The 26,936-nt window shown below is 45.0% G+C and overlaps 2 protein-coding genes across 3 annotated transcripts in view; both read left to right on the plus strand.

Annotated features, from left to right (window-relative positions):
* The window catches only part of pax2a (paired box 2a), a gene marked incomplete at both ends in the record, with an annotated part of 41,712 nt that extends 20,928 nt beyond the window's left edge, over positions 1–20,784 (plus strand). For both annotated transcript variants that reach the window (XM_080782180.1, XM_080782179.1), the window contains 5 exons: positions 1,777–1,952; positions 6,034–6,154; positions 16,598–16,699; positions 19,577–19,663; positions 20,708–20,784. In XM_080782180.1, the coding sequence (XP_080638306.1) occupies positions 1,777–1,952; positions 6,034–6,154; positions 16,598–16,699; positions 19,577–19,663; positions 20,708–20,784 (563 nt within the window). The remainder of the gene's footprint in view (positions 1–1,776; positions 1,953–6,033; positions 6,155–16,597; positions 16,700–19,576; positions 19,664–20,707) is intronic.
* The window catches only part of cdhr1a (cadherin-related family member 1a), a gene marked incomplete at both ends in the record, with an annotated part of 344,833 nt that overhangs the window by 162,607 nt on the left and 155,290 nt on the right, over positions 1–26,936 (plus strand). The gene's annotated exons all lie outside the window — the stretch shown is intronic.

Below are 26,936 nucleotides of genomic sequence, written 5' to 3' on the forward strand. Positions count from 1 at the left end.
TACACCTCCCGCCCATCCCTCGTACGGTACACCTCCCGCCCATCCCTCGTACGGTACACCTCCCGCCCATCCCTCGTACGGTACACCTCCCGCCCAACCCTCGTACGGTACACCTCCCGCCCATCCCGCTAGGCGCGTTGCCGCGCCCACCCTGCCTGCCGCTGGCTGAGGGAGGGAGGGAGGGAAGGCGGGATTTTTCGGCCTATAGTAGTAGTGGAGGAATACGTTTGAAATTGGAAATACAAATAGCCCAACATTGTACAGTATACAGTACTTGAGTAAATGTACCTTAGTTATACTTTACACCTCTGAAGAAGGAGAAAAAAAAGCCTGCCAGCTAAGCTGGGGTGTTTTTTTTTATTTTGTTATTTATTATTCCTTGCAGTGTTTTGGGAGGGTTTGATGGCGGTGGCGTTTTTTTTCAGAGGCGGCCGGGCCGGCCAGGCAGGTTGATAGGGTCACCGGCAGATCAGACGCTAGAAGCCAAGAGGCTCATTTGTTTATATAGAGTGTGACTGAGAGAGGAAATGCATACGCTTGGCCCCGACGGCCCCCATCCCCATATACGGCCCACCTCCCCACCTCACCTCGAGTTACTATACCTCCCCACCCCTTAACGCTCCTATTGCGCCTTCCAGGAGACAGGCAATATGTGTGTGGGGAAGGAGAGAGAGAGGGGGGGGGGTCAATATGTTCAGGAGGAAATAGTACGGTTAAATAATGGCCCTCCATTTCCCAGTGGCAGAATGAGAGGCTCTGTCTGTGTGTAATCGCCACCACCATGCCTGCTTCCTCTCCTCTGCTCTGCTCTCCTCCAGAAACACACTATCTACACTATATTAGACTATATATTTGCTCAGACGGTAATCCATCAATTACCATACAACCTATCACATGATGACCGCGCTGATGGGGGGGGGGGGGGGGGCTAGATAGATGTCACCTCGGCGTGTGTGTGTGTATACCAGTAACTAGGTACATTTACTCTCAAGTTGTGCTTGAGCCTGAGGGTACAACTTGAGGTATTTCTTTACATTGCTGGAGTATATTTCCAGTGTTCAGTATACTTTTACCACTCCACTATAATATTGCACATTTATACTCCACTGTAAGTATTTGAAACCTTTAGCAGCGATTTACTTCGCATTAATAGATCAGTACATTATAAAACATACATGAACCACTTTAGCCCCATTTTATACTATATGGCTATTGGATAATACCCGATCTTCAAGCGATGCGATGCGTTGTGAGCTCGTAGATCTGCTATTTTCAAACATTTCTTTGTTATTTTACTTTTGGTATACGTTAAGTATGCCAATACTTTTGTACTTTTACTCAAGTATCCTTTTCAACATAGGCCTTGTATAGGCTGTACTTTAGTTGTAACAGAGTAATCCTTGTGGTGGAATTGCTATTTTTAAATAAAGTAAAATATCCGAGTACTTCTTCCACCCTTAAGTACAATGAATGTAGACAAGATAAATGTTTGATGGTTAAAACAAAAGAATACTGTACTGTATATATTTTTAGAGTTTTATCATTTTAAAAAGAGACTGTGCTATATAGGATTTAGCATTTCAGAGGTCATGCCTGACTTATACTTGGCCTGGTGTCGCACACTGAAAATCACAGAACTACAAGCTCACGACGTCGTGAGCTGGTTCTCCAACTGATATCTTCGGTGATACAGCTTGAAGAAATATCGTGATATTATATTTTTCCATATCGTCCACCCCGACTGACCACAACGTCTCTCCGCTCCGTCCTCTCTAGACGGCTCGGACGGTTCGGGTCCCGGCAGCGACTCCCAGGGCAGCGTGGAGAGCCTACGGAAGCACCTCCGGGCCGACGCCTTCACCCAGCAGCAGCTGGAAGCTCTGGACCGCGTGTTCGAGCGGCCATCTTACCCCGACGTCTTCCCCACCTCCGAGCACATCAAGCCCGAGCAGGTCAGTCACAGCAGGGTATGTGCATTTTCACTGCAAATATGCCACTATTTTCGGGCCTATATTTTCGCCAGTGCCTTAACACTTATCCTATAAACGTCTTTCTTTTTTACTATTAAAAAAAAAGCATCCGATCAGCGCTCACAAAGTGTTGCTGTAGAAGTTTTTTTTTCTCCAAAATAGTAAAAAAGGCAAAGAAGTTTAGGAATAAGATGAGAGGCACTGGCAAAAATCGGGCCAATCTTTTGAATGACATGTCATTTAGTTTGAGTCATGTTTTTGACTAAGATGTATTTTGGTGGGTCTTGATGGAGTTGTAATGACAGATTATACACGGTTGCATGCTGAAAATAGCTATATTTAGTCTTAGTTTAAGTCAATCAGAGCTTAGTTTTTATTTAGTTTTGATCAGTGAAAAAAAGGTTGGGCATAGTTTTAGTTGACGTAATCAACACTGGTCTGGTGGAGATGGGTGAGAGGTGTGGCGATATGGCCAAACTCAGATATCACAACATTTTAGAACAAATACCTCGATGTTGACATTGCGACGATAATATCATATTGTGACGAGTGTTCTTTTTCATCTGTCAAAAAAAAAGACAAGCTTGCGAGCAATGTTTTTTTTAAACATTTTGGCAATTATTGTGATTAAAACCATACGCCTACGGTATCCAGAAGCCCAGACGATATCTTGCCTCATATTGTAACATCGATATATTGCCCAGCCCTATGATGAAGAGGGGGCGGTCTCAACTACAGCCTGAACCATGCCAGAATTTGGAGTCCTAGACCACCCAGGTTGAAAATAGTTTATAAAATAGCTGATCTACAATGGAGCTTGTAGATCTGCTGTTCTTGAATTAGTTTGAAAACGATATCCAACATCTTTCACCAAGAATGCATATGCCCAAAGTATAGGCCAGACGGATATATGGGTCGGGCTCCTGTCTCAACAACAACGACAACAACAACAGCATCATGTGTATCTCCAAACCTCTGATGCTCTACGTATGTTCTAGTCTACCTCAGTCCGCCCTTGGGTTACATTACGTTACGCCCACGGTGAGATAACACAGATTGATTTCTTCAATTTCTGCCCGAGAAGTGGTTGGCACACGACAAAAAAAAAAGGAAAAGAAAAAAGAGAGAGCACCGTATAGCTTCTTAGTCAAAGCCAGCGAGCCTCCATTACAGCGGATAACCTTTATTTACATTCATTAGACTGTTAAACAACAAGAGACCATTAATTCCTCCCTTGAAACCCCGCGCCGGGTGCCCGTGCAGCTTTCGCCACGCGGCCTAATTGAGTTCATTTTCATCTCTGGTGCGATCCAGGCGAATTACAGCGGCGATAAATCAGGGGGACAGCCCCCCAACCCCCCCTCCCCTCAGCCTGTTATACAGACCCTAATGCAGCTAATTACCAAACTGATTTCTACGGCAAGATCAATACCAAAACGAATTGGAAATGACTTGTAATCACAAAGAGTGGAGTAGAAGGTATAAAAATAAGGCCCAGAGTGAGACGACGGGTGGGAGTTAAAAAAAAACTACGCCGAAATGGTCGAGAAAAATCTGTTTTAATTTAGTGTAATATTAATCAAGAGTGTTTTGCACTCTTTTCAGAGTGGCTCTTTTTTCTCCCTATTTCTACCCCCCCTACCCCCCCCCCCACCCTTTTGTTTTGTTATACTGGTGAAAAGGTGGACTATTAGGCTATTAGGGGCTTGTCTGGTGTCTGCGTCAGGGCATTAAAAAGCCATTTGGGGAAGAGGGCAGGCTGAATAGGCCTCATCCCTCCCACACTTCTGGCTGCCATGTGGCGGGGGTCATTCAGGGCCCTGCTGCGCTGGCCGCCCCGGCCCAGCCTCCTATAACCCCTCCCCCACCCTGCCCTGCCCATCTCCGGGCCCTGCCCACAGCCCCATCTGCATGACAAAATGCCTCTTCTTGTGCCGTGCGCGGGCGGATCACGCCCAGCGGAATAGAGAGGAACATCCAAGCCTAGTGCCAGTGAACAGTTGTAAGCAGACAATTAGAGTTTATCTGGGATAGAGGCAGACAAGACCGGGGTCAACGGGCCGCTCGCCCCACTGGGACCCCCCCCCCCCATTGAGGCAAACAGATGCACGCGCACATACACACACACAGTCACACACACACACACACAGACGGACACTGGTACAAAACAGACACTGACACACTCTCTCTCTCCCACACACACACACGCACACAGACTGACACACTCTCCAACAGAGTGCGGGGTCAGGAAGTCTCATCTCATTAACAAACAGGATCCATCACATCTGTTTGGAGAGTCTTATCCTTGGGATTTCAGAGACGACGGCGAGGCCGCTCGGTGCTTCAGTCTAAAGTCAACTTCACTGGGGTTGAATATATACTGTCGTTCCACAGACGCATACTGTCGTTCCACAGACGCACACATTCCTTTAAAGACACACTGGGAATGCTTTGATTTGACTGCCAGTGGTGGGGTTATTAATTATGTTTCCTTTAACTTTTTTTTGTTATAACTTTTTATCACATTTGTAATAAAACAGTGAATAATAGATATCATATTAATAATGATATCAATGAAAAGAAAAGGAGAAATGAAACGGAGGAAACAAACATTTTAGGGTCCTGTCGTTGTGCCGACGGACCGCGCGGGGGGGGGGGGGGAGGCTAAAAACACAAAGGTTGATCTTTTTTTTTAGTTTGTACTCCTCTTTAAAATGTGGCCCACATGTCCGTCCTGTAACAAAGCCCTGAATGTTTCCTCCCTTGACTGGTCACAGGGATGACTGCAGCCCAGCACAAAGAGGCAGCTGACACCCCCGTCCTTTCACTAGCTCGCCCCAATCCCTCTCTCATCCCTCCCTCGCCCTTGTGACAAGCCCTAATGCATGCATACATCACAGGCCCTTGGTAAAGCAGAGAGAGAGAGAGAGAGAGAGAGGGGGGGGGGGGTCGCAGGACGCATATAGGAAATATTCAGGGGGAAGCACGGTGGAGAGATCACAGCCACGGGTTTCCTTGAGACACATTTCTCGCATTGTCTAGTAAAAAGGAGAAAAAAAAGGAAAAAAAGGTAAACCTCGGGAGTCGGGGACATTGTGTCTGGTCCTTGTAACCCTTGGCGATTGCAGAGGCTTTGATGTGCATCTCTTCTGAACCGTATCATGAAACAGTATAGCATAAAGAAATATATATATAGGGGGGGGGGGGGGGTGACAAATCTGACCGCTTCAAGTATATATTAGCGTCCGTCCACCACACCAGGCTAACGTTCGGTGTGATGACGACGGGCAAACATTTGGCCACAGAGAACACATACAGATTGGGTTATCGTTTGGTGAAAACATCCTTGGGAAAATAGCAGGGGACCAAGTATAGACCCCTGGGGAACTCGGGTCAACTGTATAGGGTTTAATACATCTTCTAAGGGAGGGGTGGGGGTGGGTGGGGTGTACACATGGCAATCTCTCTCTCTACGACGTTATCATATACCTTATAGACCTGATCGGCATGTTTGAAAAACAAACCTGGAGGTATTTCCAGGTAGAAATGTGGATTATTTAAAACTCAAGTATACGATAATCAATAACAATTATCAGAACTAATAAGTGTCCCGTTCTTCCAGAAACAACGATTTCATGAACAATACTGTAATACTGTTAATCCAATGCATAATACGTTGCTGTTGTATTATTATTATCTATACCCGGGAAAGTACATATACAAATAACATAATACATTGAACGTTGGTTGTGGTGTTAGCCCATAGCTCTTACACTAGCCTCGACGACCTTACAGACATATGCAAAGGCCAAACTTATGTAACTTGTAGCGTAGCATTTTATGTAGTCATATAGCACTCTTTAGTTTATCCTCAGTTTCATGGTACAGATATTATACTGTTAGATGGATGTTAGGCTCTTAGCTTGCTCATGATTCTTGATGACTGATGTATTTGATATGTGTTGTTCTCGCTTATTGTAGGTCACTCTGAATTAAGAGCGTCTGCTAAATGCCCAAAGTAAAAGTTGTAACTGGTGTTGTGTGGTTGTGTTCCTGCCAACAGGCTAACGAGTACTCGTTGCCCCACGGGGCGGGGCTGGACGGGGAGGTGAAGCCCAGCCTGTCCAGCAGCGCCAGCTCTGACCTGGCGGCCAGCGTCTCCCAGAGCTACTCTGTCGTCACAGGTACTGCCCGGCCCCGGACCCACCACGTGACCCCATGTAGGTTTAGGCCTGAGGACGATTCTACAAATGCTTTCTAAATCCTGACGGTTGTCAGAAAAACCTATGTTTCTATATCAGTGGTTCTCAAACTATTTCATGTCAAGGACCCCAAAAATGATATGTAATTGGCCACCGACTCCCATCTGAAAATATGTTGTTCCAGGGACCCTCCCAGAAGCAAAGATTTGTGCCACATGTTAGCGATTTTAGAAAAATGGCAGACCTACAAACTCATAGCGCGGCACTCGGTACAGCGCTATGAGCTTGTAGATCTGTTATTTTTCAATAGCTAAAGTATAACATAATGCTTACAACACCAAAAGGGGTTCCCGTTCAGAAATGTGTTAAGTGGTTAAACTTATAAGTGAAGCGGTGTATGAATTCCAAATATCATCAAAGTATTCCGAGGCACCCCCTTTGACGACACCCACTTTGAGAATCCCTGCTCTAGAGACCAATAATATAAAGCACTTTAACCCAATGGCATTACATTTTGTTCAGATGTTTTCAAGATAGTTAAAATAGCCGATCTACAAGTGCACAACATGTCACGACTCTATTTTCACAATGACTAAAGAGTATATATAGGGCTCAAGTGGCTATTAATGGACCATTTTGTGCACAGCTGTCGTGCAAAAACAAAACCCCAACAACAACGATCCCGTTTTGGCTGACTTTCTCCGTGTGATTACACGCTTACACATTTTCCCCAAATGATGCAAAGGCTCATCTCCTTGATGAAGGGTACAGTAAGGGTACCACCGGATGACCTCCAGTGGAAGATGTCTGGTTACATACAGTACACCAGTGGTTCCCAAACTTTTTCATGTCAAGTACCCCAAAATGACACTAATTAGCCCGCAGACCCCAATTTGAAAATACATGCCAGGGAGTCAGGGACCCCCATAAGAGAAGATATTTATGGCTCTAGCAGTGATTCTCAACCAGCTTAATTTCAAGGACCCCCAGTTTTTACATGCATTTAGGCTACGGACCCCCCATTTAATGGCATTTCAATCTCTGGGACACCCAATTTATATTGTTAAATCAATGTTAATTTAACTCTGAGAGTATACAAATGGAACCAAATGGACCCTAACAGGTCCATTTGGTTCCATTTGTACACTCAGAGTTACAGACCCATAAGGGTCCATTTAGTTCCAAACTATCATTTAGCTGGGGGACCCCCTGGTACTCCCTCAAGATGTCTGGTTACAGCAGCCACACAGTGTGGGAACGGCATCTCTCTTATTTTTGAAAGAATGTCACGTCTTGATAAAAAAATTAATAAAAACGATACATGTCGACGACGACGACGGCTACAGAATTATATCCCATGCATATTTTCCGGCAACATCAAATGCCGGAAAGTCCCTTATCAGGAAATGAAAAGCTGGTGGTTTTGAAGCCTTCTCTGTGTGTGTGTGTATTTGTGAGAAAGAGAGAGAGAGAGAGAGAGAGGTGGTGGCGGTGATGGATCGTGTGGGCCCATTAAATCCTGCGGGCCTTTCACACACACTAGCTCCTAACTGGCTAGTGCGTTAGCCTGAATTGGCTCGCTAACAGATTGACTGGAATCACTTCTCGTCAGAGACAGCTGCTGTTCTCGCCCGCGACACGATGTTGTCATCAAAGACTATGATAGGCTGTTGATTGACAGCGGCTGGAATAGTTCAGTGACTGGCTGCCTCGCAGCCCACTGCGTCTCATGAGAGAGAGAGAGAGAGAGAGGGAGAGAGATGGAGAGAGAGACCGAGGGAGAGAAAGGGAGGGAGAGATGGAGGGAGAGAAAGGGAGGGAGAGAGGGACAGACGGTGTGAGAGTGACTCTGGAATTAGATTTCTTTCCACGGTATATGAAATGCTTGCCGTTTTCAAAAGGTGAGGCTCCCATTGAGCGCTGTGTGCTGCGCTGCAGGTAATGACAGGTGCGGTGATATTGAATATCCTGTAGTATTAACTATCTGTATCGTATAACCCACGCCGCGCCGAGCCGTGGCATCAGCACGGGCTTCTTTTTGCCGTCCTGTCGGAGGCTTTGACGAGTCGGGAGCTGCTTAATTGAAATATTGTTTCATTGTGGCTCGGCCCCCGGTCTCTCTTTCCCAGGAGAGGGCTAGGTTTACTGATAGCCACATATTGGCCTGGAGACTAATATGCCAGCCTTTTAATAAAAGTCCCATAATTATGCAGTTGGCCATCAAAGTCAATGAGTCCACTGTGTGTGTGCATGTGCGTGTGTGTGTGTGTGTGTGTGTGGTTGTGCGTGGTTGTGTGTCTGTGTGCACACTGCACGCACGCTCTCGTGTGTGTGCGCGCGTGCGTGTTGTTGGGAGTAAAGAGGAGGACAACATGATTGAAAACTGCAGTGGCCGGCCCTTGTCAAATGATCCCCGGGCCAGCCCCTGGACTCGAGCACTCACTGTGTTATGGGAGAAGAAAGACCCCCTTCTCTTTTCTCCCTCCTGGATATGTGGGAGGTAAGACGTGGCCCAGAAAGTTGGGCCCCCAGGAGAAGAAAGGTGTGTTTTTGTCCTTTGTGCCGGGACCCCTCCTCTGAAAGCGGTCTCGCTCTGGGGAGCACACTCATAGCAGGTGGCCTCCGAGCCACCTGGGGCCCCCCGGGGGGGCCTCCTATAGGGATACATGCCAGGGTCATAAATTGCATAATAAGGAAGTAAATTAAGAAAACTTTCTTAAAGAGGAATCTTAACACCATTATGTTAGTTAGTTTGTTTTTATTCTGGCAAGAAGTGCAGCAGAACTGCTACTGCCTAATTAAATTCAGAGGGTTTGCAATTTATATACACTCGGCTTTTAGTATCCCCCGCGCCACTAATATGCAAAGACTCGCAAAGCATTTGATTGGATGTAGGTTGTTACTGCATAATATTATGCTTTATTGCCATTTGATAAACCCTGTAAGTAGGAATGTATGCCAAGTAGCGAAAAACAACAACATCTATATTATCATCCTCACTTAGGCTGGGATCCAATTCCCGACAAACGACGCTCCCCTCACGTTGGATAGAGCTATGAGATTATTATATCCGCTCTTTAACCCATTCGGACCCAAGTTTGATTCTACAAATGTCTTCTAAAACATGACAGTTTTCTGAAAAACCTATGTTTCTATATCAGTCGTTCTCAAATATTTTCTTGTCAAGGACCCCCAAAAACATATGTATTTGGCCACCAACCCCCATCTGAAAATATGTTGTTCCATGCAGGGACACCTCCAGAAGCAAAGATTTGAGTTTGAAAACGTTCGCTCTCAAAGATTTCCACTACATTTTCACGATTTTTCAAAAATAGCAGACCTACAAGCTCGTAGCGCTGAGCTTGTAGATCTGCTATGTTTCAATAGATAACATAATGTTTAAGACACCATCAGGGTTTCCCGCCCAAAATGGGTTAAATGTTTTCTGCTCCCAATTAAAATTCATGCCGTTATTGATCTTGTTGATTTTTTATGTCCCGGAATTTGCATAATCTATTAAAGATGAATGATTAATGAACTTCACAGTGGGGAGCTGCATTTGGTGTTGGCGGTGTGTGGGGGGGAGGGGGGGGTCTGTGTTTATCTGATTGGACAACAGAGAGGAGGGGGCTACTACCTGCCTGGGATGGAGGGGTGCAGCCAAATTAGGGTGGGATTTGGGTGCATTGTGAGTCGTAACGCATCGCTGCACTTCCACTAGGAAGTGTCTTCTGCAAACCGTTTCCTCTCCTCGGCACAATGAGTGTGAAGTCGCCGCGTGCGTCTAGAATAGATGTCTTTGGAAATGGTAATGGAAAACAAAATGACCTGCTTTGATGTTATTTATTTGAAAGGGAACGTGGTTATCTTATATTCAGCCCGAATTAGGAAGCCAAATGCAGTTAAACCTGCACTCAGGCCTTATAGACATCACTGCTATGGGATGAATGAATAGCTGGCGATATAGCTGATCTACAACGCTTGCAGCTTGGAGATGTTTGTAAAAGGAAATAGTTGGGACATTTGTGAGAATGTGCCCAGGATGATAGCGTATAATCGTAGATGAAAGTGTAGAAATACTCTGTTACTCTTTTTTACTTAAAGAGTAAAAGCCTGGAATTCAAAATAGTATCGGTATAAAAGTACCAACAGTAGAAAGTATACTCACAAGTTTCCAAATGTATGAAATGTATAGAAATCTGGTGAAAATAGCATATAAATAGCAAATAGCATAGCCATTGTGAGCTTGTAGATCTGCTATTTTCAAATGGCCGAAATGTATAGGGCTGAAGTGGTTAATGTATGTTTTGTAATAATAATCAAAATCTACAAAGTAACTAGTAACTAAAGTTTTCAAATAAATGTAGCAGAGTTAAAAGTACAATATTTGCCTCTGAGATGTAGTGGAGTAGAAGTAAAAGTACTGGAAATTGGAAATACTCAAGCTCAAGTATACAAATACATCAACATTACCGCCATAACACACTCTCTGACACAAGCAGTATACAGGTCTATTCCTCCAAGTGAAGTACGAAAGTAATGGTCTACTACTGTACACTGTAGGTAGGACTAGGTAAAGATGTTTCCGTTTCTCATTACTGTACTGTACTGTACTGTACTGTACTGTACTGTACTGTACTGTACTGTACTGTACTGTACTGTACTGTACTGTACTGCATGCTGTGCTGTTCAGTCCTGTGCTGTAGCCAGCAGCCATGCAGCCTGGCTGGCAGTGCCAGCTAATTGTGTGGTGGTGGTGTGTGGTGAACGACAGCCACGCCATCTAAATGCCACCGTGCGGTGTTGGGTTTCGTGTCCTGGTGACAAACGGTTAGTCTCAGCTCAGTAGAAGTGGACATTAACGTTTAGATATCCCAGTCGCCATCAGTAGCAGCACGCTAACCTTTGGACACACATTTTGATAATGAATGACTTCATAACGACATGGACATGGACGGACAGACTAGGGATATTCAACGCATTTCGGCCCTGCAAGGGTGAACATTCTTTACTTAGTCATAATTGGGTGGAGTGGTCAGCAATCGTGTGTGTGTTGTGTGTGTGTGTGTGTGTGTGTGTGTGTGTGTGTGTGTGTGTGTGTGTGTGTGTGCGTGCGCGCGCATGTGTGGGTATAGTCGTGTTGATGATAATTCACCGCCTCTAGAATGTTGGAGATTGAGGTCAGAGATTTTAGTGGCTGTTATTGTTGCCAGCGCTGAAGGTGTGTGTGTGTGTGTGTGTCTGTCACGGTAAAATGTAACATTCTAATTCTCTGTAGACTCCTCTCGGGGTGACTTTGCTCTGTCTGCATAGGATGGAAGGTTAGGTTCGCGCAGTCATTCGGAACGTGTAAATAAACATACAGTAAATTAAAACCTCTCAAGAGCCATGTTATACTTCTTCCAACGATGGTTGCCATGAATAGCCACACAAAACAGCAGATTTACAAGCTCACAGCGTGCCGTGTTGTGAGGCCCATTTGTTTGAAAATTGAAAAGCATGCTTAGAAACAAAAACAGAAAAGCTGTTAACAGAAGGAGTCTTCCACACTGAACTTTCTCTGCGTTGTTTGAAAGCGAGAACTACGGTACGAGGAAGGCTTCATTCTGAGAAGCTGGTGGTGGTACTGTAGCTATATCTGGACACGTCATTTACAAGCATTTCTGTGGGGTTACTTCTCTACGGTCCATTTCTATGCTTGATGGGATCCGAGGGCTGCTGGTATATCAGCGCTGGACAGAGAGGAGACAGATGTTGGAGAACTCTATAGCGTCGAGAGGTCACGGTTTGCCAGTGGAAGAGCGCATGCCGTCCCCAAGGAGCCCCGAGTTTTATCTTTCATCTCCATCATCAGGGCCTGTGATTTGACAGCCTCCGTCCAGCGCTAGCTTACTCCAGGCTCTGCCTCGTCTCCGGGACAATAAGCAACAGGCACGTCTGATTAGTTTCAGAGTTCAGTGGTCTTGAACGCCTCCACGCATTTGCGTGCGTTTGTTGTTGCCTCCGTAACCTCCTGTCTGTTCGACAACGGTTGCTCAGGCACTGTGAAAACACAAGGCTTTGCGAGGAGCATACCGACTCGTGCACGAGGGGGGGGGGGGGGGTGAGAGCAGGAGAGCATTATCCTAAAAAGTAGCTGTCTTCTCTACCGCTTTGGATCACGAAGGCTTTGTATATGCCCGGCGCTTACATTAAAAGCAATGCATGCAGGCTCCTGTGCCATGATAGTAGATGCGTGAATTAAGAGGTGTTTTGTATTTAAATCCACAGCTGTCACAAAGTGAGAGAGAGAGAGAGAGAGAGAGAGAGAGAGGGTGGGGAGAATATTTCTATGGGAAAGGGGTCAGTTAAGTTGCTCGATTGCCTGGCATTAGGTTCACAGGGATGACAGGATTGCAACCCCCTCTCCCCTCCCATCCCTCCTCCATAGAACAGCCTTTATCTTAATGAGGAATCTCGACACACAGTCCTGTTGTAAAACAACAATGGCGGGGCACGCAACTAATGAGGCTATCATGGTGTCGGGGAAAGAGGCATCTCTCCCCGCAGGCCCATGGCGTTCAGAGCAGGAGCCTCCACGGGCAGACGCGGCGAGGCCAGAGACAGAGCTCACATTGATTGCTTAGGTTTCACCGGCAAAAAAGGGGGGGAAAAAAAAGAAAGAAAAACGGCGAAAAGAAAAGATGCCAAGACTCATGAGCCAAATTAGATCAAGGTCTAGAGTTTTGAAGCGATCCAGCGGGGGCCGCCGGCTGCTGCTCTGCTGTTTGTTGTGTGATTTTTGTTGTGGGAATACCGCCGCCAGATTATTATTATTGTTTGTTTTCAGGGAAAACCCCTCTGGGAAATCTTTTTGCACATTTGAGCTTGATTGATCGGGTGCAATTTTTTTTGGATCTATTATTTTGGTAACATTTAACTGGTGTCTGTTTGCATTTGATCGGATGAATTACCACAGAGTGCTCGTGAGATTGTTATTGTTAGTTATGCGAATGAGCAAAGGAACCGTTTAAGGTCGCCTATCTGTTCAGGGTTTCTTTATGAACGACGTTAAAGTCGTATCACGGTCAAAGACACAACATCTCTGTAAGAAATGGAGTTTGTGTTAAGGGGGAATTACATCAGGAACATACATAACCTGAGGAACAAATACTTTATCCACTTTAAAGTAAACACTACATACTGTGTACTCTCAAGAGTTCCTGATCCTTCAATATTTTAGTGCAGCTCTGCACATGCAATACACTACACAAATCTGCAGTGGGAGTGTAGTATCCTGTGCTTTATGGCTGTGTTGTGTTAGAGCCCAGCCAAGTAGCTGACACATCGCTGCCCTGCTGCATTCACGTTTGCTGTGTTTTGGATTTTTACTGTCCTTTTGACTTGTTTGTTCACTAGAAAACAATACACATCCATCCAACCTCATCCTTTCTGTCTGAATGTGAGTCAGTCAGCCAGCCAGCCAGCCAGCCTAACAGCCAGCCAGCCAGCCAACCAGCCAGCCAAACAGCCAGACAGCCAGCCAGTCAGTCAGCCAGCCAAACAGCCAGCCAGCCAACCAACCAGCCAACCAGCCAGCCAGCCAGCCAGTCAGTCAGCCAGCCAGCCAGCCAGCCAGCCAGCCAGCCAGTCAACCAGCCAGCCAGCCAGTCAGCCAGCCAGCCAGCCAGCCAGTCAGCCAGCCAACCAGCCAGTCAGCCAGTCAGCCAGCCAGCGCTGATTTTGACAGCAATATTTTGTCATAGTCTTTTGAATAAAATTCCATTTAGTTGTAATGGTATCTTAGTCATCGGAACACGCTTCCTTCTACACTTCATTGTGTTCTCTCCTACGCCTGGCAGACCACCGCCCTCCATCCCACCTGTCCTCCATCATGTGTTTAAAGCAGGAGGAGCCCCATGAGGCATCCTGTGCCCCCTTCACCCCCCCCCTCCTCTCTGGGGACGGTGCCCTAGCTGGCATCTTGCCCCACCATTCCATCCATCGTCCCCCGGCGCTACCGCCTCTTTGCCAGCCTGCCCTTTATAGCAGGTACAGAAGCCTAATGGAAAACCCCCATGGCATCAACATGATGACATAATAATGGGAAAACCCCAGCATAGACGTCAGAAGCTAGAAAACATACAGCAAATTGACAACAACAATAGTCTGGTTGCAAATGTCAGCAGGTCCTCAAGCTTCTGGCCACGTTTACAGCTCGCAGATCTGCCACTTTTGATGCTTTTGTGCGACGTTGCAGCATGATCAAGACGGGTGTTAAATGACGAGAAAACACAAAAAAGTTAAAATACGGAGATAAAAGGTTTATGCCCTAGACCCAAGAAATGATTACTTCCTCTTTCAAATAATTTCTTCCAAGGCTGGAAGGGGGTCATATGAGATCAAAGCGAGCCGGCTCCTCCGTGGTGAAGAAAAGCCATAAAATCCCGTCATTCTTTGCCCTATGCTGTTATGTACACCGGTGCACAGCTGACGGCTTGCTCCTCATTAATGGCGACTTCTCTCTCTCACTCTCTCCCCCCTTTCTTTCCGCTGCGCTTTTCTCCAACACTGACCCTCCGCTTGGCCTTTTTTTTTTTTTTTAACTAACAATGGTGTCCACTCCGGGCCTCTCCGGGCAGCCTCGTGATGGAGCCCACCAGGCCCATGCCTGGGGGCCAGAGAGGAGGCCAAGAGAGGGTTGCATTGCATGGGGTTCCAGCAGGGTTTGAGGGGCTCAGGGCCTGCAGGGCTTGGGTTGTGTCGTAAAGGCTACAGGCTCTGTTCTGTTTCCCTGCAGGGCCGACGTGCCCCCTCAGTCCAGCCAGGCCTGATACTACCGTCACTATCAATTATACTGCTGAATGATGAGCGCTGTGCACGGGCTCACACTGCTCTGCCGCTGCTCTGTGGGCTGTCAGCTTCATCACTATGGCTGATTCAGGACAGCCATAGATAATGTTAAACTGGCTGGAGTTAACTTATGAGTTATTGACGCGTGCGTGCGAGATTGGGTCATGTTTATGAGGGTTTCAGCCTCAGACATCTAGGGTTCGTGTATCCGTCATTATGAAAAGCAGACTGGCCACAAATTTGTCAACTCACACGCTATAGTTCTGCAATGTATGGCACGTCGAGGTTTACTCTAACTTCGGCATTCAGAGTACAGTATTTCCAAGTGAAACAGGAGAGGCAGGTGGGACATAACGACTGCAGGAATGTGATTTGAACGTTTGATTGGAATGGGTCGGTTCAAGCCGATGTAAGCACATTTACAGGAAGAAAACATTATTGTATTTGATTGAATTCTTAATGTTCTGCCATATATTGTTAAATGAGTGTACACTGTGACCAGGGATGTGATCATTTACTTACAGTAGGCCACGAACACGAGCTCTCCAGACATCCCGGTCCTGTGCCACTTTCCCCAGCTGTCCACCATGTATGGCCAGATCTCTTCACATGTGCATACAGGTCACGGCGCCAGGGGTTGCTTGATCTGCCCCTCTTCCTTCTCCCCTTGTGGGTTGCAGAACAGGGCGTATATATTGTGATATTTGATGCAGGTTTTGCGAAGAGTGTGGCCAATCCATCGTCAGGGATGTGATCTAAAAGGGTTAGAATGGCATTTTATTTTAGTTCATCTCAACTTAAGGTTAGGCACTGTAGGTAAGGTTACGGTTTAACTTCACACATTCAATATCCTATATATATCATACTTTCATAAGTACATCTGCTGTGTAACTGTGTCAGACATGAAGTGCTACATGGCAGTAGCAGTTCCTGCATGCAAAATGTTCATGAAGTATGACAGAAATTGACATCCTCTTGTTAGGATGGGACGGAGTCAACCAAAGCATTCCTTAAGTCTGATAGATTCATATTTAGTCATACAATGGTGTTAATAGCTGATCTTTTTATGGCATAGGCAGCTCCCGGCAGGATCCGCCGGGAGAAACTAGGCACAGTTGCAGGACATGAGACTAATTAATTAGAGCGACAGAAAGAGAGTGAGTATGTGTGTGTGTGTGTGTGTGTGTATGTGTGTGTGTGTGTGTGTGCGCGAGTGTGCGTCAATTTAACAAATGTGCAGACGATCAGAAATCAGCAGAGAGTGAGCGACGTTTGCGCTACTAGCCTACTACTGTATGCCGAATTGTAGTGGACTTTTTTTCTCTCCCTGGAAATAAAAACGTCTGGGTTTCCGAGGCTAATCGCATCATGATGCACATGCACATTAGCTTGTAGATCTGCAATATTCCCCCAAATAATTACTATTACTACTACTATTTGGCGGGGGAAAGAAAATAACCGGATTAACACCGAGGAGAGATTATACAGTGCGGATTGGGATCGCAGAGATTAAAAAAATCCTTGAAATGATTTTTTTTGAGAATCCCAGTGACAGACCATTTGTAACGGTTCCCTACCTTTCTGTGCTTTCAGGTCGAGACATGTCCAGCACGACCCTACCCGGCTACCCTCCTCACGTCCCCCCCACAGGACAGGGCAGCTACCCCACCTCCACGCTCGCTGGCATGGTTCCTGGTAAGTGACATTACTGCCTTTTCTTTTTTTTTACGACGCAATTAATTTTAGTTAAGCTCGTTATATTTTCAGTGGGTATGAAGTCCCTTCCAATTGATCATGTTCCCAAAAAAAAGAAAACTGCATCTAATTGCACGCAACTGCCATTATGGACTAAAATGCATATTGCTTTCTTGCAACCAATCGGCCACACTGAGGTCATTCAAAGTCAAACAGGAGAACCATTATAGATCTGCTATTTTCAGAAGATTATAGATTTGAAAACTTGAAATGGGACATTCTCCACAATGAGTAGCCTACTTTTACTTTTGGTACTTTAAGTACACATTGACTCATAAGTACTCAAGTCAATGTTGAATTCCGGACTTTTGCATGTAACAGTATTTCTACATTGCAGCATTTATACTTTTACTTACATAAAACATGCAAGTATTGTTTCCACCACTGCTCTGACCCCCCTCCCACCCCGAAGGGACTTGGAAGTAAAAGCTTGTTATAGCTTCGTTAGATCGTGGTTAGCGTGCGGTTAGCTTATACGCGGACGGGGAGGGGGACATTAGACGAGCTCGATAGGCGATCACCGCAATCAGCGGCCGTGAGATAGGACAGTTCCTCTCAGTTCCACTCCAGCTCCCCGCGCTCATTACCCCCGCGCTGTCCGTGTCCGCGCCGTGCAGCGCAGCGGCGCGCTCGGGCCGTCTCCCCGTTCGATAAACACTAGCTCTTCTTCCACCGTCGCCTCCATCCCCGGACACCTAGCAGCGCGGCCGAGCGTATCTCTTTCCCCTCTACTTAACCCGCAGTTCAGGTTCACAGCAAACAGTTAAGGGTCAGAACACAGCCGGCGTGGAGGGCCTGTAAATATTTAAATCACTATCTCTCTCAGGGATGAGCTCGGGTTACACACACACCGACGGGACGGGACCGAGCGGAGCTGTAGCTGGAGCGGATGCTTTAGAGCTGCCAGTCTGTGTTTGGAGTCCGTCGGTCTGAACACAGCAAACACAAAACATACACATGTCACTTCACTCACTGACTCACTCGCACACACGTACGCGCACACACGCATACGCACACTCACACACACACACACACACACACACACACACACACACACACACACACACACACACACACACACACACACACACACACACACACACACACACACACACACACACACACACACACACACACACACACACACACACACACACACACACACACACTGTGGAGAGCGGGATCCATTCACCGGTAATCAAAGCAGACGTGTGGTGTTTACAGCTCTGGTTCACGTCGAGGACCCGTACGTAGATTTAAATGTATTTTGGCTCACAGAACCTGCATGGCATCTGAAAAGACGTTGTGCCAGCAGGGACCCCCATGACGTTGTGCCAGCAGGGACCCCCATGAGAGAGGATTTGTGTTAAAAAAAAAAAAAGGCCTCAACGTTATTAAAAGTATGTCAAGATTTTGCCGCTATTTTCCGAATAGTCAAAAGTATAAAACAGGATGGTTAAAGAACGTGTTCCTCATTTTGTCCGGGGACACCCACCGCTGGGGGTCCCCGGACCCCACTGGTTTAGGTGCAAAAAGTACACCTTTTTAAGTACTTAAGTACAAGTATCAATACTGCAGTGTAGAAATACTAGCGGAATAAAATAATGTAGGCCTACTTGAGTAAACAAAAGCCTACAAAAGTATATTGGCATCAAAATGTACTTAATCTACCAAAAGATAGAGAGAGAGAGAGAGAGAGAGAGAGAGAGAGAGAGAGAGAGAGATAGATGTTTATTTTATTTCAAGGACACCTCTGAGTGTTACATTTGGAAACCTGCACCCCACTTTGAGAACCACTGATATACATATACTTTATACTAAACATAATATGCGTAATATATTAAATTAATCATTTTCGATGTTGCTATTTTTCACACGCACACACACACACACACAACATGAAGATGCTCTTAATCCATGGCTTAGCCGCTTTCTGTTGTCTTTTCTTTTTTCCTTCTCACCCGGTGGGGCGAATGACTAAGATTTAGTGACTGGCCCCAAACACTGTTAAAGCAAAGGCCATCCCTCAGCAGCTTCATATAAAAGCCAGCCTTTATTGTCTCATAAAAAGAAAAGAAACGTGCAAGAAACCTGCACAGCGTTGCTCACCGACACCACCGACCGCCTCACAGCCCTGCTGCCCTCGACCGCCCGACACGTGGTGTAGCCCACGTGTCGGGGCGGTCGAGGGCACAGAGAGAGAGACAGAGACACAGACAGAGAGAGACAGACAGACAGACAGACAGACAGACAGACAGACAGACAGACAGACAGACAGACAGACAGACAGACAGACAGACTCGAGGGGGAATCCATTAGGGACTTTTGAAGCGAAGCGTCATGGGTTAAAAGCAGGAACAGGGTATAGTGAAGCCACACACAGTGCGGCAGGAGGGAGGGAGAATATAGAGGAGAGGGACCTGAAGGCTAAGAGAGGATTAATAGACCAATCTATCCAGCTACAGTGGAGCGAGCGCCAAGGAGAACTCAGTGTGTGGAGAACGACCCGACCCGGGCACAGAAAAGCACATTGTATTTTTAAACATTGTCGTGCGACAATGTTGTTTAAGCTTTGCCCAGTGGCACAGAAATGTAATTAACGGCACGAACGGACAAAGTAGAAGACGAATAGAAGTGTGAAGTGCGTTTAATTTGTATGTATATATTTAAATATATACATGATATTACACCTGGTTGGAAAAGGTGTTCATTTAGTGCTTAATATTACATGAAACGTGTCAAATTGTCATTTCCGTACCAGCACTATGGGCTATATATCTCTTTGTTAATGTTTGCCCTTATTGATTTGCTTTCCAGGAGGGGACTTTTCGGGAAACCCTTACTCGCATCCACAGTACACCACCTACAACGAAGCCTGGCGGTTCAGCAATCCAGCATTACTAAGTAAGTGACCCACATGCTGTCGTCCTCGGCCTATAATTCAAACTGAAAACTAATTCTCCAAAAACCCTGTTGTTGTTGTTGTTGTAATGCATCGTAAAGCTCTCCCAAGTCCTAACAGAAACCCCCGAACTGACGATGAGTACATTACCGTTCTCGTTCTGAGGTTTTCATCAAAGATAATGAGACGGGTTCAAAACATCTACACCGGTGGTTCCCAAAAAGTTTTAGCTCGAGTCCCGAAGGAGAAATTAGTTATATGTTTATGTAAATAGCAGATCTACAAGCTCTCAACGGGTCGCTTTGCATTGTGAGCTTTGGCTGTTTTCACTACGTCTTAAACATTTGTAATGTTTTCTAATTATGTAATGTCTTGGGTTTTTCTTCTTTTCATTCATGTTTTTTTTTGTTTTGTTTTTTGCTTTTTGGGAATGTTAATATTTTTTAATAATTCAAAATGTAGGAAAAATAAATAAAAGGGACACAACATAAAAGTGCCCACTTGGAACCATGCCAAAGAAGAACCATAATGTGTTCCAGAAAGAACCTTTCAGACCAAGGTTCTTAAAATAACTATTTTCTTAATGGTTCTATAAAGACCTGGTAATTAAAGGGACATGGAAAAAATTCAACATTGTTCTTTAGTAGATTATACGGTTCTTCATGGAGCCACAACATGGAGTCTCAGTGTATACATACAGTATGTTGGTTGTTTGACCTTGTGGGTTTCCAACGGTCCGTTCTTCTGTTAACTTTACAGTATGTTTTTACAGTATGTTGGTTGTTTGACCTCGTGGGTTTCCAACGGTCCGTTCTTCTGTTAACTTTACAGTATGTTTTTACAGTATGTTGGTTGTTTGACCTCGTGGGCTTCCAACGGTCCGTTCTTCTGTTAACTTTACAGTATGTTTTTACAGTATGTTGGTTGTTTGACCTCGTGGGTTTCCAACGGTCCGTTCTTCTGTTAACTTTACAGTATGTTTTTACAGTATGTTGGTTGTTTGACCTCGTGGGTTTCCAACGGTCCGTTCTTCTGTTAACTTTCAGGTTCCCCTTATTATTATAGTGCCGCGTCCCGTGGCTCAGCCCCACCCACTGCTGCAACCGCCTACGACCGCCACTAGGAGTCACTATGGAGAGCGGCTCAAACTGCATGGAGGCCACGGCTTGGGCCTCCACCACTACGTCGCCCCCGTCTAAGAGAGAGAGAGACACACACCCACCGAGCGAGCGAGAAGGGAAGCAGCGCGAAGGAAGGGAATCTTCCGTGGAGAAAAAAAAAAGTAAAAACGCCCCACGTATGTTTCCACCGTACGGAGGAGGAGGATTGACGCGGCATCGGTCCGTCCAACCGTCCGTTCGTCGGCGGAAACACCTATAAGTTCAGCTTCAGCACACACACAGCGCTGTTTTGGGTTCGAGAAGGTTCCCAAAGTCCACCCCCTCTGGGCGTTCAGAACAAAAAAATATACATCCAAGACCCAACACAACCACCACCACCATCAACACCACCTCCTCCACACAACCCTCACAGGCCTGAACATTTCCAGAATGACTTTTAAGAGATTATATAAATATATATATATTATAAAATATAAATTGACGAAAAAGAAGAAAGTAAGAAAGAAAAAGAAAAAAAAAATCGGTGTGAAAAAATACCGAGTGAAAACAAAAAGTTGTGAGTTTTTATTATTTTATTATTTGTATTTGTTGCCGTTGCTGTTGTTGTTCTTGTTGTTGTTGTTTTCTCTTCATTGGAACGTCACATTCCTTTAACATCGCAAAATGCAGTATTTTTGTTCTGCTTTATACAAAGAATAGTCCCGGGGAGACGAGAGTCCTTCAAGACGGATTTATCCTCCGTGTCGACGGCGTCGCTTTCCGAAAGGGGCGGATCGACAGGGACTCACGCCGCGCCGTTATCTTGTAGATTGATTCTTTAAGAGGCAAGCGACACCCTTGTGCAATGCGTACGAACTATAGCCGTAACCACTCAAACCCTATTTCAGTGACCAGAGTACAGCACCCCAGGGCTGCTCTATAGACGAATCCACAGAGGGGTGGCTGCCCTGGGCACAGCCATAGCTGAGGTGTACCCGTTAAGCACAGCTTGATACCTATAGGCCTATTGATTGCCTACACCTGGGCACCCCGCTCCATGGATTAACGTCTATAGGAGCTCGATCTACGTATGGAGCACCGATCTACAAGCTCACCAAGTGTCACATTGTGTGTGCATTGTGAGCTTGCGGATCCTCAACTACTGTCTCCAGAATAGGAATGCTGGGGTCCACGTGGTGGTAGTGTTGTGAGGGAGGGGCCCTTCTTCAGCCCTGTCTATATGAGACCCTGGACCTTAACGCAGGGTGGGCTGGTGCAACTTCTACCCCCCCCCCCCCCCCCCCACATTAAAGGATAAAACATTAGCATGTGCTGCAACGTTTACCGATGGCAACATCACGCTCCCATGTGGCAAAACAATCAGATGTACAAAATGTAAATCATTTTTAAAGTGATGACACAAAAAGTATTGAAAACACGCAGACCCCGGATCTTAAAAAAAGGTCTTGCCAGAATTTTAAATACTTTAAATTATTATTTTAATTTTCTATTGTAAAAAAAAAGACCTAAACTAAAACAAAAGACAAAAAAATCCCCCTTAAAAACCTGAAAAATATATATACGATTTTGTTTTCCGTTCCAGTCACGTTTCTTTGTCATTTTTTCCCCGTCATGCCGTTGATCATGCATGGTCGTCTTTGCTCTTTGTTTTGCACTATAGCAGCCTGAGGTTATTATTTGATTTAAATGGGTACATTGACTACATTCACATTCGTACTGTATTAAGTTATAATTAACACCCGTCAAGCTACGATATAATTCGAAAAAAACGAAACAAAAAAAAACACTGTTGCATATCTGTACAAATTAAAAAAAAAACTATTTCATCGTCAGCATCTTTTTCTCTACTTTGAAACGATGCATCCAAGAGTACACGTGTTTATACAGTAAGCCACAGCTCTACTGTATACACACATATACAGTATAGGGCTATATATATATATCCCTTCAGTATACAACATTCAACAACGCAGTCCAACCATCAGATGCCTACTGTACATGAGAGTGGCTTCAAAATAATTGCCTTACAAACTTGTCTTTTACGAACATGAATTAATATTTGCCTTTTACAACAACAACAGATATCCACCGGCACCACAACCAAGCTCAGCACGCCAGAGGGTTAACTACTGAGAGACAAAGCATTCATTGTTTGTTTTGTTTTTGCTTCTGGAAAAACAAAAAATATTTTGTGAATGTACTTTTTACTACATTTGCCAAAGACTTAGTTTGATATTTAATATTTTATTTACAGTATACAGTATATGTGCATAAAGAAAGCAGTATTATCTTTAATAAAATAAAATAAGTAGTTGACACTGAACATGTATGTGGTTAACAGGCAAACGAGACATAAATGCATATAATAACTGTACTGATAAAAAGGTGAAATTCAACGAATATTCCGTCATTTGCAACAAGCGCTGCTTTGTAGAACGATTTGTGTATAATGTGACCATTCCTCTGTAAATAAGATCACGCACACACACACACACACACACACACACACACACACACACACACACACACACACGGTATCACACTAATGTACTGGCTCCCTTTGTAGATAAAGACTGAAACATTTCCATTACGTTTAATGTCTCAGTGTATCGATGTGTTGAAAATGCACACAACCACTGTATGGCGCGTGTCTACGGTATGTACCTACCGTACAAGTTTACGGTACAGCGCACCGTTTTTTTTGTCCATGTTTTATGTCACTATGCAATGAGTTAAATGGCTTTCTGTATTCCTCTTTTGTTGTTGGGCTCAGAATAACTAATAATACACTCCCCCACCACACACACACACACGCACACACGCATACACACACACTTCCTGAAAAGGATTGATGGGTAAAAACGTATCCGTACTGTAAAAGTCTAAAACGTTTGTACAGTATTAAGGGTTTTCTGCTGTACACTCAGTCTGAATTTTCTATTATGTCCTGCTCCATTATATTCCCTTTGACATTGAACTCGAGTCCTTGGCAACGATCAAAGATGTTGTCTGGTTTGCCGTTATAATAGGAATCCATTGTCATCATCATGTTCACTCAACTGACTGTCATAGTCGCTCCATGTGCAGAGACACATACACGCATTCACTCTCCGAGCTCCGATTTATGCTTTGTCGTAAAACGGTGTCGCGCGGTGAAAATAACCAACCATCAAGCCCACGAGGCGGCGCGGACGCGACGCCTCGTGGGCTTGTAGGTCGGCTATTTCCGCCGCGGAAGACCGTTGTGCGACAGAGAACAAATTAGGCCTTACGCCCACATTCACTCCTTGTACATCACCCATGGTTCCCCTCTCTTTTATTGTCACTTGCTGCTGTGCAGACACCAGTGAACTGAGACACACACACACACACACAGACTGCACTGTTTTTTTTGTTTTTCTTTTGGGGTGGAGGAGAAGAAGCTATCCTCTACAAGTTGCACTTGGGATTTGCCTATTTCCGTCTACACGTAGCTCAACATATCATACACACCGGCGTTTAGAGGGTGACCCACCTTCAGTTAAGAGGGACGGAGACAGAGAGAGACAGAGAGAGAGAGAGAGAGAGACAGAGAGAGAGAGCAGTGGAGGACTGTGCTTTAGATAGTCTGAGCTCCACCGGGCTGAAGACAGAAATGGGTCTCGCACTGTTGTAAAGATGATACAGGAGACGTGTCATGGACGCGGAAAAGGGATTTCTGATGAAAATCTATAAGAAGAGAAGAAAAAAAAGCCTCGTACGTGGCCTCAATCATCGTTCTGTTCCAATTCTGTTCCAATTCTTTTTGTGCACATGAAGAAATAAATTCTTTTATATGTCAAGTCGTTGGGTCTCTGTGTCGCCTCATTATTAGCCCCATAAGAAAATGATTCAGAGTTCAAGGTTCCTGTGAGGGGACTGCACTGCAATGCACTGCACTGCACTGCACTGCTGCCTGGGTGCTAATGTTTTTACCAACACCGGCCGAATATTAGGAGGCACCCTCATGTGTCTACTGCAGAGGTGGGACACTTTGACGATGGCCACTATATTTCCACACTCACTCCAGAGGGCCATATTATTGCATTATTGCATACGGTATTACTGTCGTAGCAAAAACGTATTGCAGTGCGACGCGTTTTGAGCTTGAAAATCAGCTATTTTTTGCTATCATTTTAATTTAATTCCTGATTTTTTTTTGCTTTTTTTCAATTGGAATCCTGAAAATATATTTTTAAATTAATTATAACTGCCTTTCAAATGCCTTTAATTATAGTTACGTTAACTTTATAAACTAAATACAAATACATTGGACATAACAAAAGACAACAACATTTTAATACTATACTCATTAAGCTATAAGTAATTAAAGCGGGTCATGTTTGCAAATCAATAGCAGTATTGTGATATTAACCTGAGGGCCACGTTAAGTGAAGGTGGGGGCCACATGTTGCCCATCGTCTACTGCCTCACATCGTTGTCGATGTCAGGTAGAAAACCTCTTATTCCCATATGTTTTTACTTTTGGTCTCTCATTTACTGCCAAGGATGAGTTAAGGCGAGTTTTTAGGTTTTTATTAGATTTTAAAAATGTTATCGCACAATTTTGTAACCCCATTTTTTCACCCAATGTCAATTATTTAATGTGATCCTCTGGGCGCTACGGGCTGACCTTCATACTTCCTTCACTGAATGAGGAGTCCAAGCCGCTTATTTTCACCTGACATGAGGGAGAGTTTCCCCGGCCGGACGTAGCGCGTGGAAGGAACACGTTATTCCAACCAGTTCCATCCCCCTCCATCAGGCGCCCGGACTGGCCAGGGGGAGGCAGTTTAGAGACCAGGATTACTGCATGTTTTTGTGAGGGTACCTACCCTAGGGGACACGGGGAGAACATGCAAACTCCACACAGAAAGGCCCTTTTGCCAACCCCACCTAGGGTATGGGCACTGATGACACGGAGGAGAGAACACACCCACAACGTCCCCAGCGGGAATCAAACCCGCGTTTTTAGGTTTTTATTTAAATAAGTTACGGTATATAAATCACGCTCTTCACCACCATATACAGTAGGTCTCGGTTTCTAGGCGGTCGCTAAACAGAAAATTAAACGGAAGTGGAAAAAGCTTCAATGTAAATAGACCTTTAAAGTCATTTCCCAGATTGTGTTTTTCATCAAAACAAGCTTTAGTCACGGCTCGTAATAGCGAAAACGTCCCTGTTCACGGTTACACATTTTATGTTTTTTTGGTCTTCAAAGCAGAGCTAAACGCAGAAATATACTACATACTACAGCGTCACACAAAAGTAGGTACTTGTAGATCTACTACTTTAGCCACTTTTTCACTTGAAAGTACAGTAACAGTTTGGGACATATGAGGTTTCCACCCGACAGAGAGGACATATGAAATACATGATTTATTTATTGACCAGGGACAGTGCACATTAATCAAGACGTCAGTTTTCACATGTACATGGGCCAGAGTTAGCCAGAAGCTAATTTCCATCTGTAGTCCCTGAGCATGAGCAGGCTGTTAAAACATGGTGATAATACTCCATATGAAAACAGACATATCAATACAATACAAGACAAGTAGACATAGACTCCATGTCAGGGACAGTAACACTAATATGAGAAGTGACACCAGTGACAAATGGAGCTGATAATTCGTATCAAAACATTAAAGACGAGAGGGGGCACGGTGGCACAGTCGGTATATGTCGCCTCACAGCTAGAAGGTCCTGGGTTCGATTCCCGTTGGGGACGCTATGGGTGATGGGGGCATGATCTCTCCTATGCGTTATCAGTGCCCATAACACTGACAGTGCAGGGTTGGCGAAATGGCCTTTCTGTGTGGAGTGTGCATGTTCTCAAAAACATGCAGTAATCCTGGTCTCTGAACTACCTCCCCCTGGCCAGCCGGGGTGCCCGGTGGAGGGGAAAGGAAGTGGTCAGATATATATATTTTTTAGAAGCAAAGCGTTTGTATTGGTATTATCTTATTAACCGTAAAATTGGATTTCCAATACTAGGCCCTATTTTGTTTAGTTTATATATACATGATCTGCCTTCTGTCTGTCCAACTGTCTCCATACAAACAAATGTTTGCTGATGACACAGTTATTTCCATGTATCTGATTGGTTGAGGAAGTCATTTTCTCAGTTTACATCTTA

This window comes from Protomyctophum bolini (assembly GCF_963924005.1).
Source record: "Protomyctophum bolini genome assembly, chromosome: 14".
NCBI classification, from domain to species: domain Eukaryota; kingdom Metazoa; phylum Chordata; class Actinopteri; order Myctophiformes; family Myctophidae; genus Protomyctophum; species Protomyctophum bolini.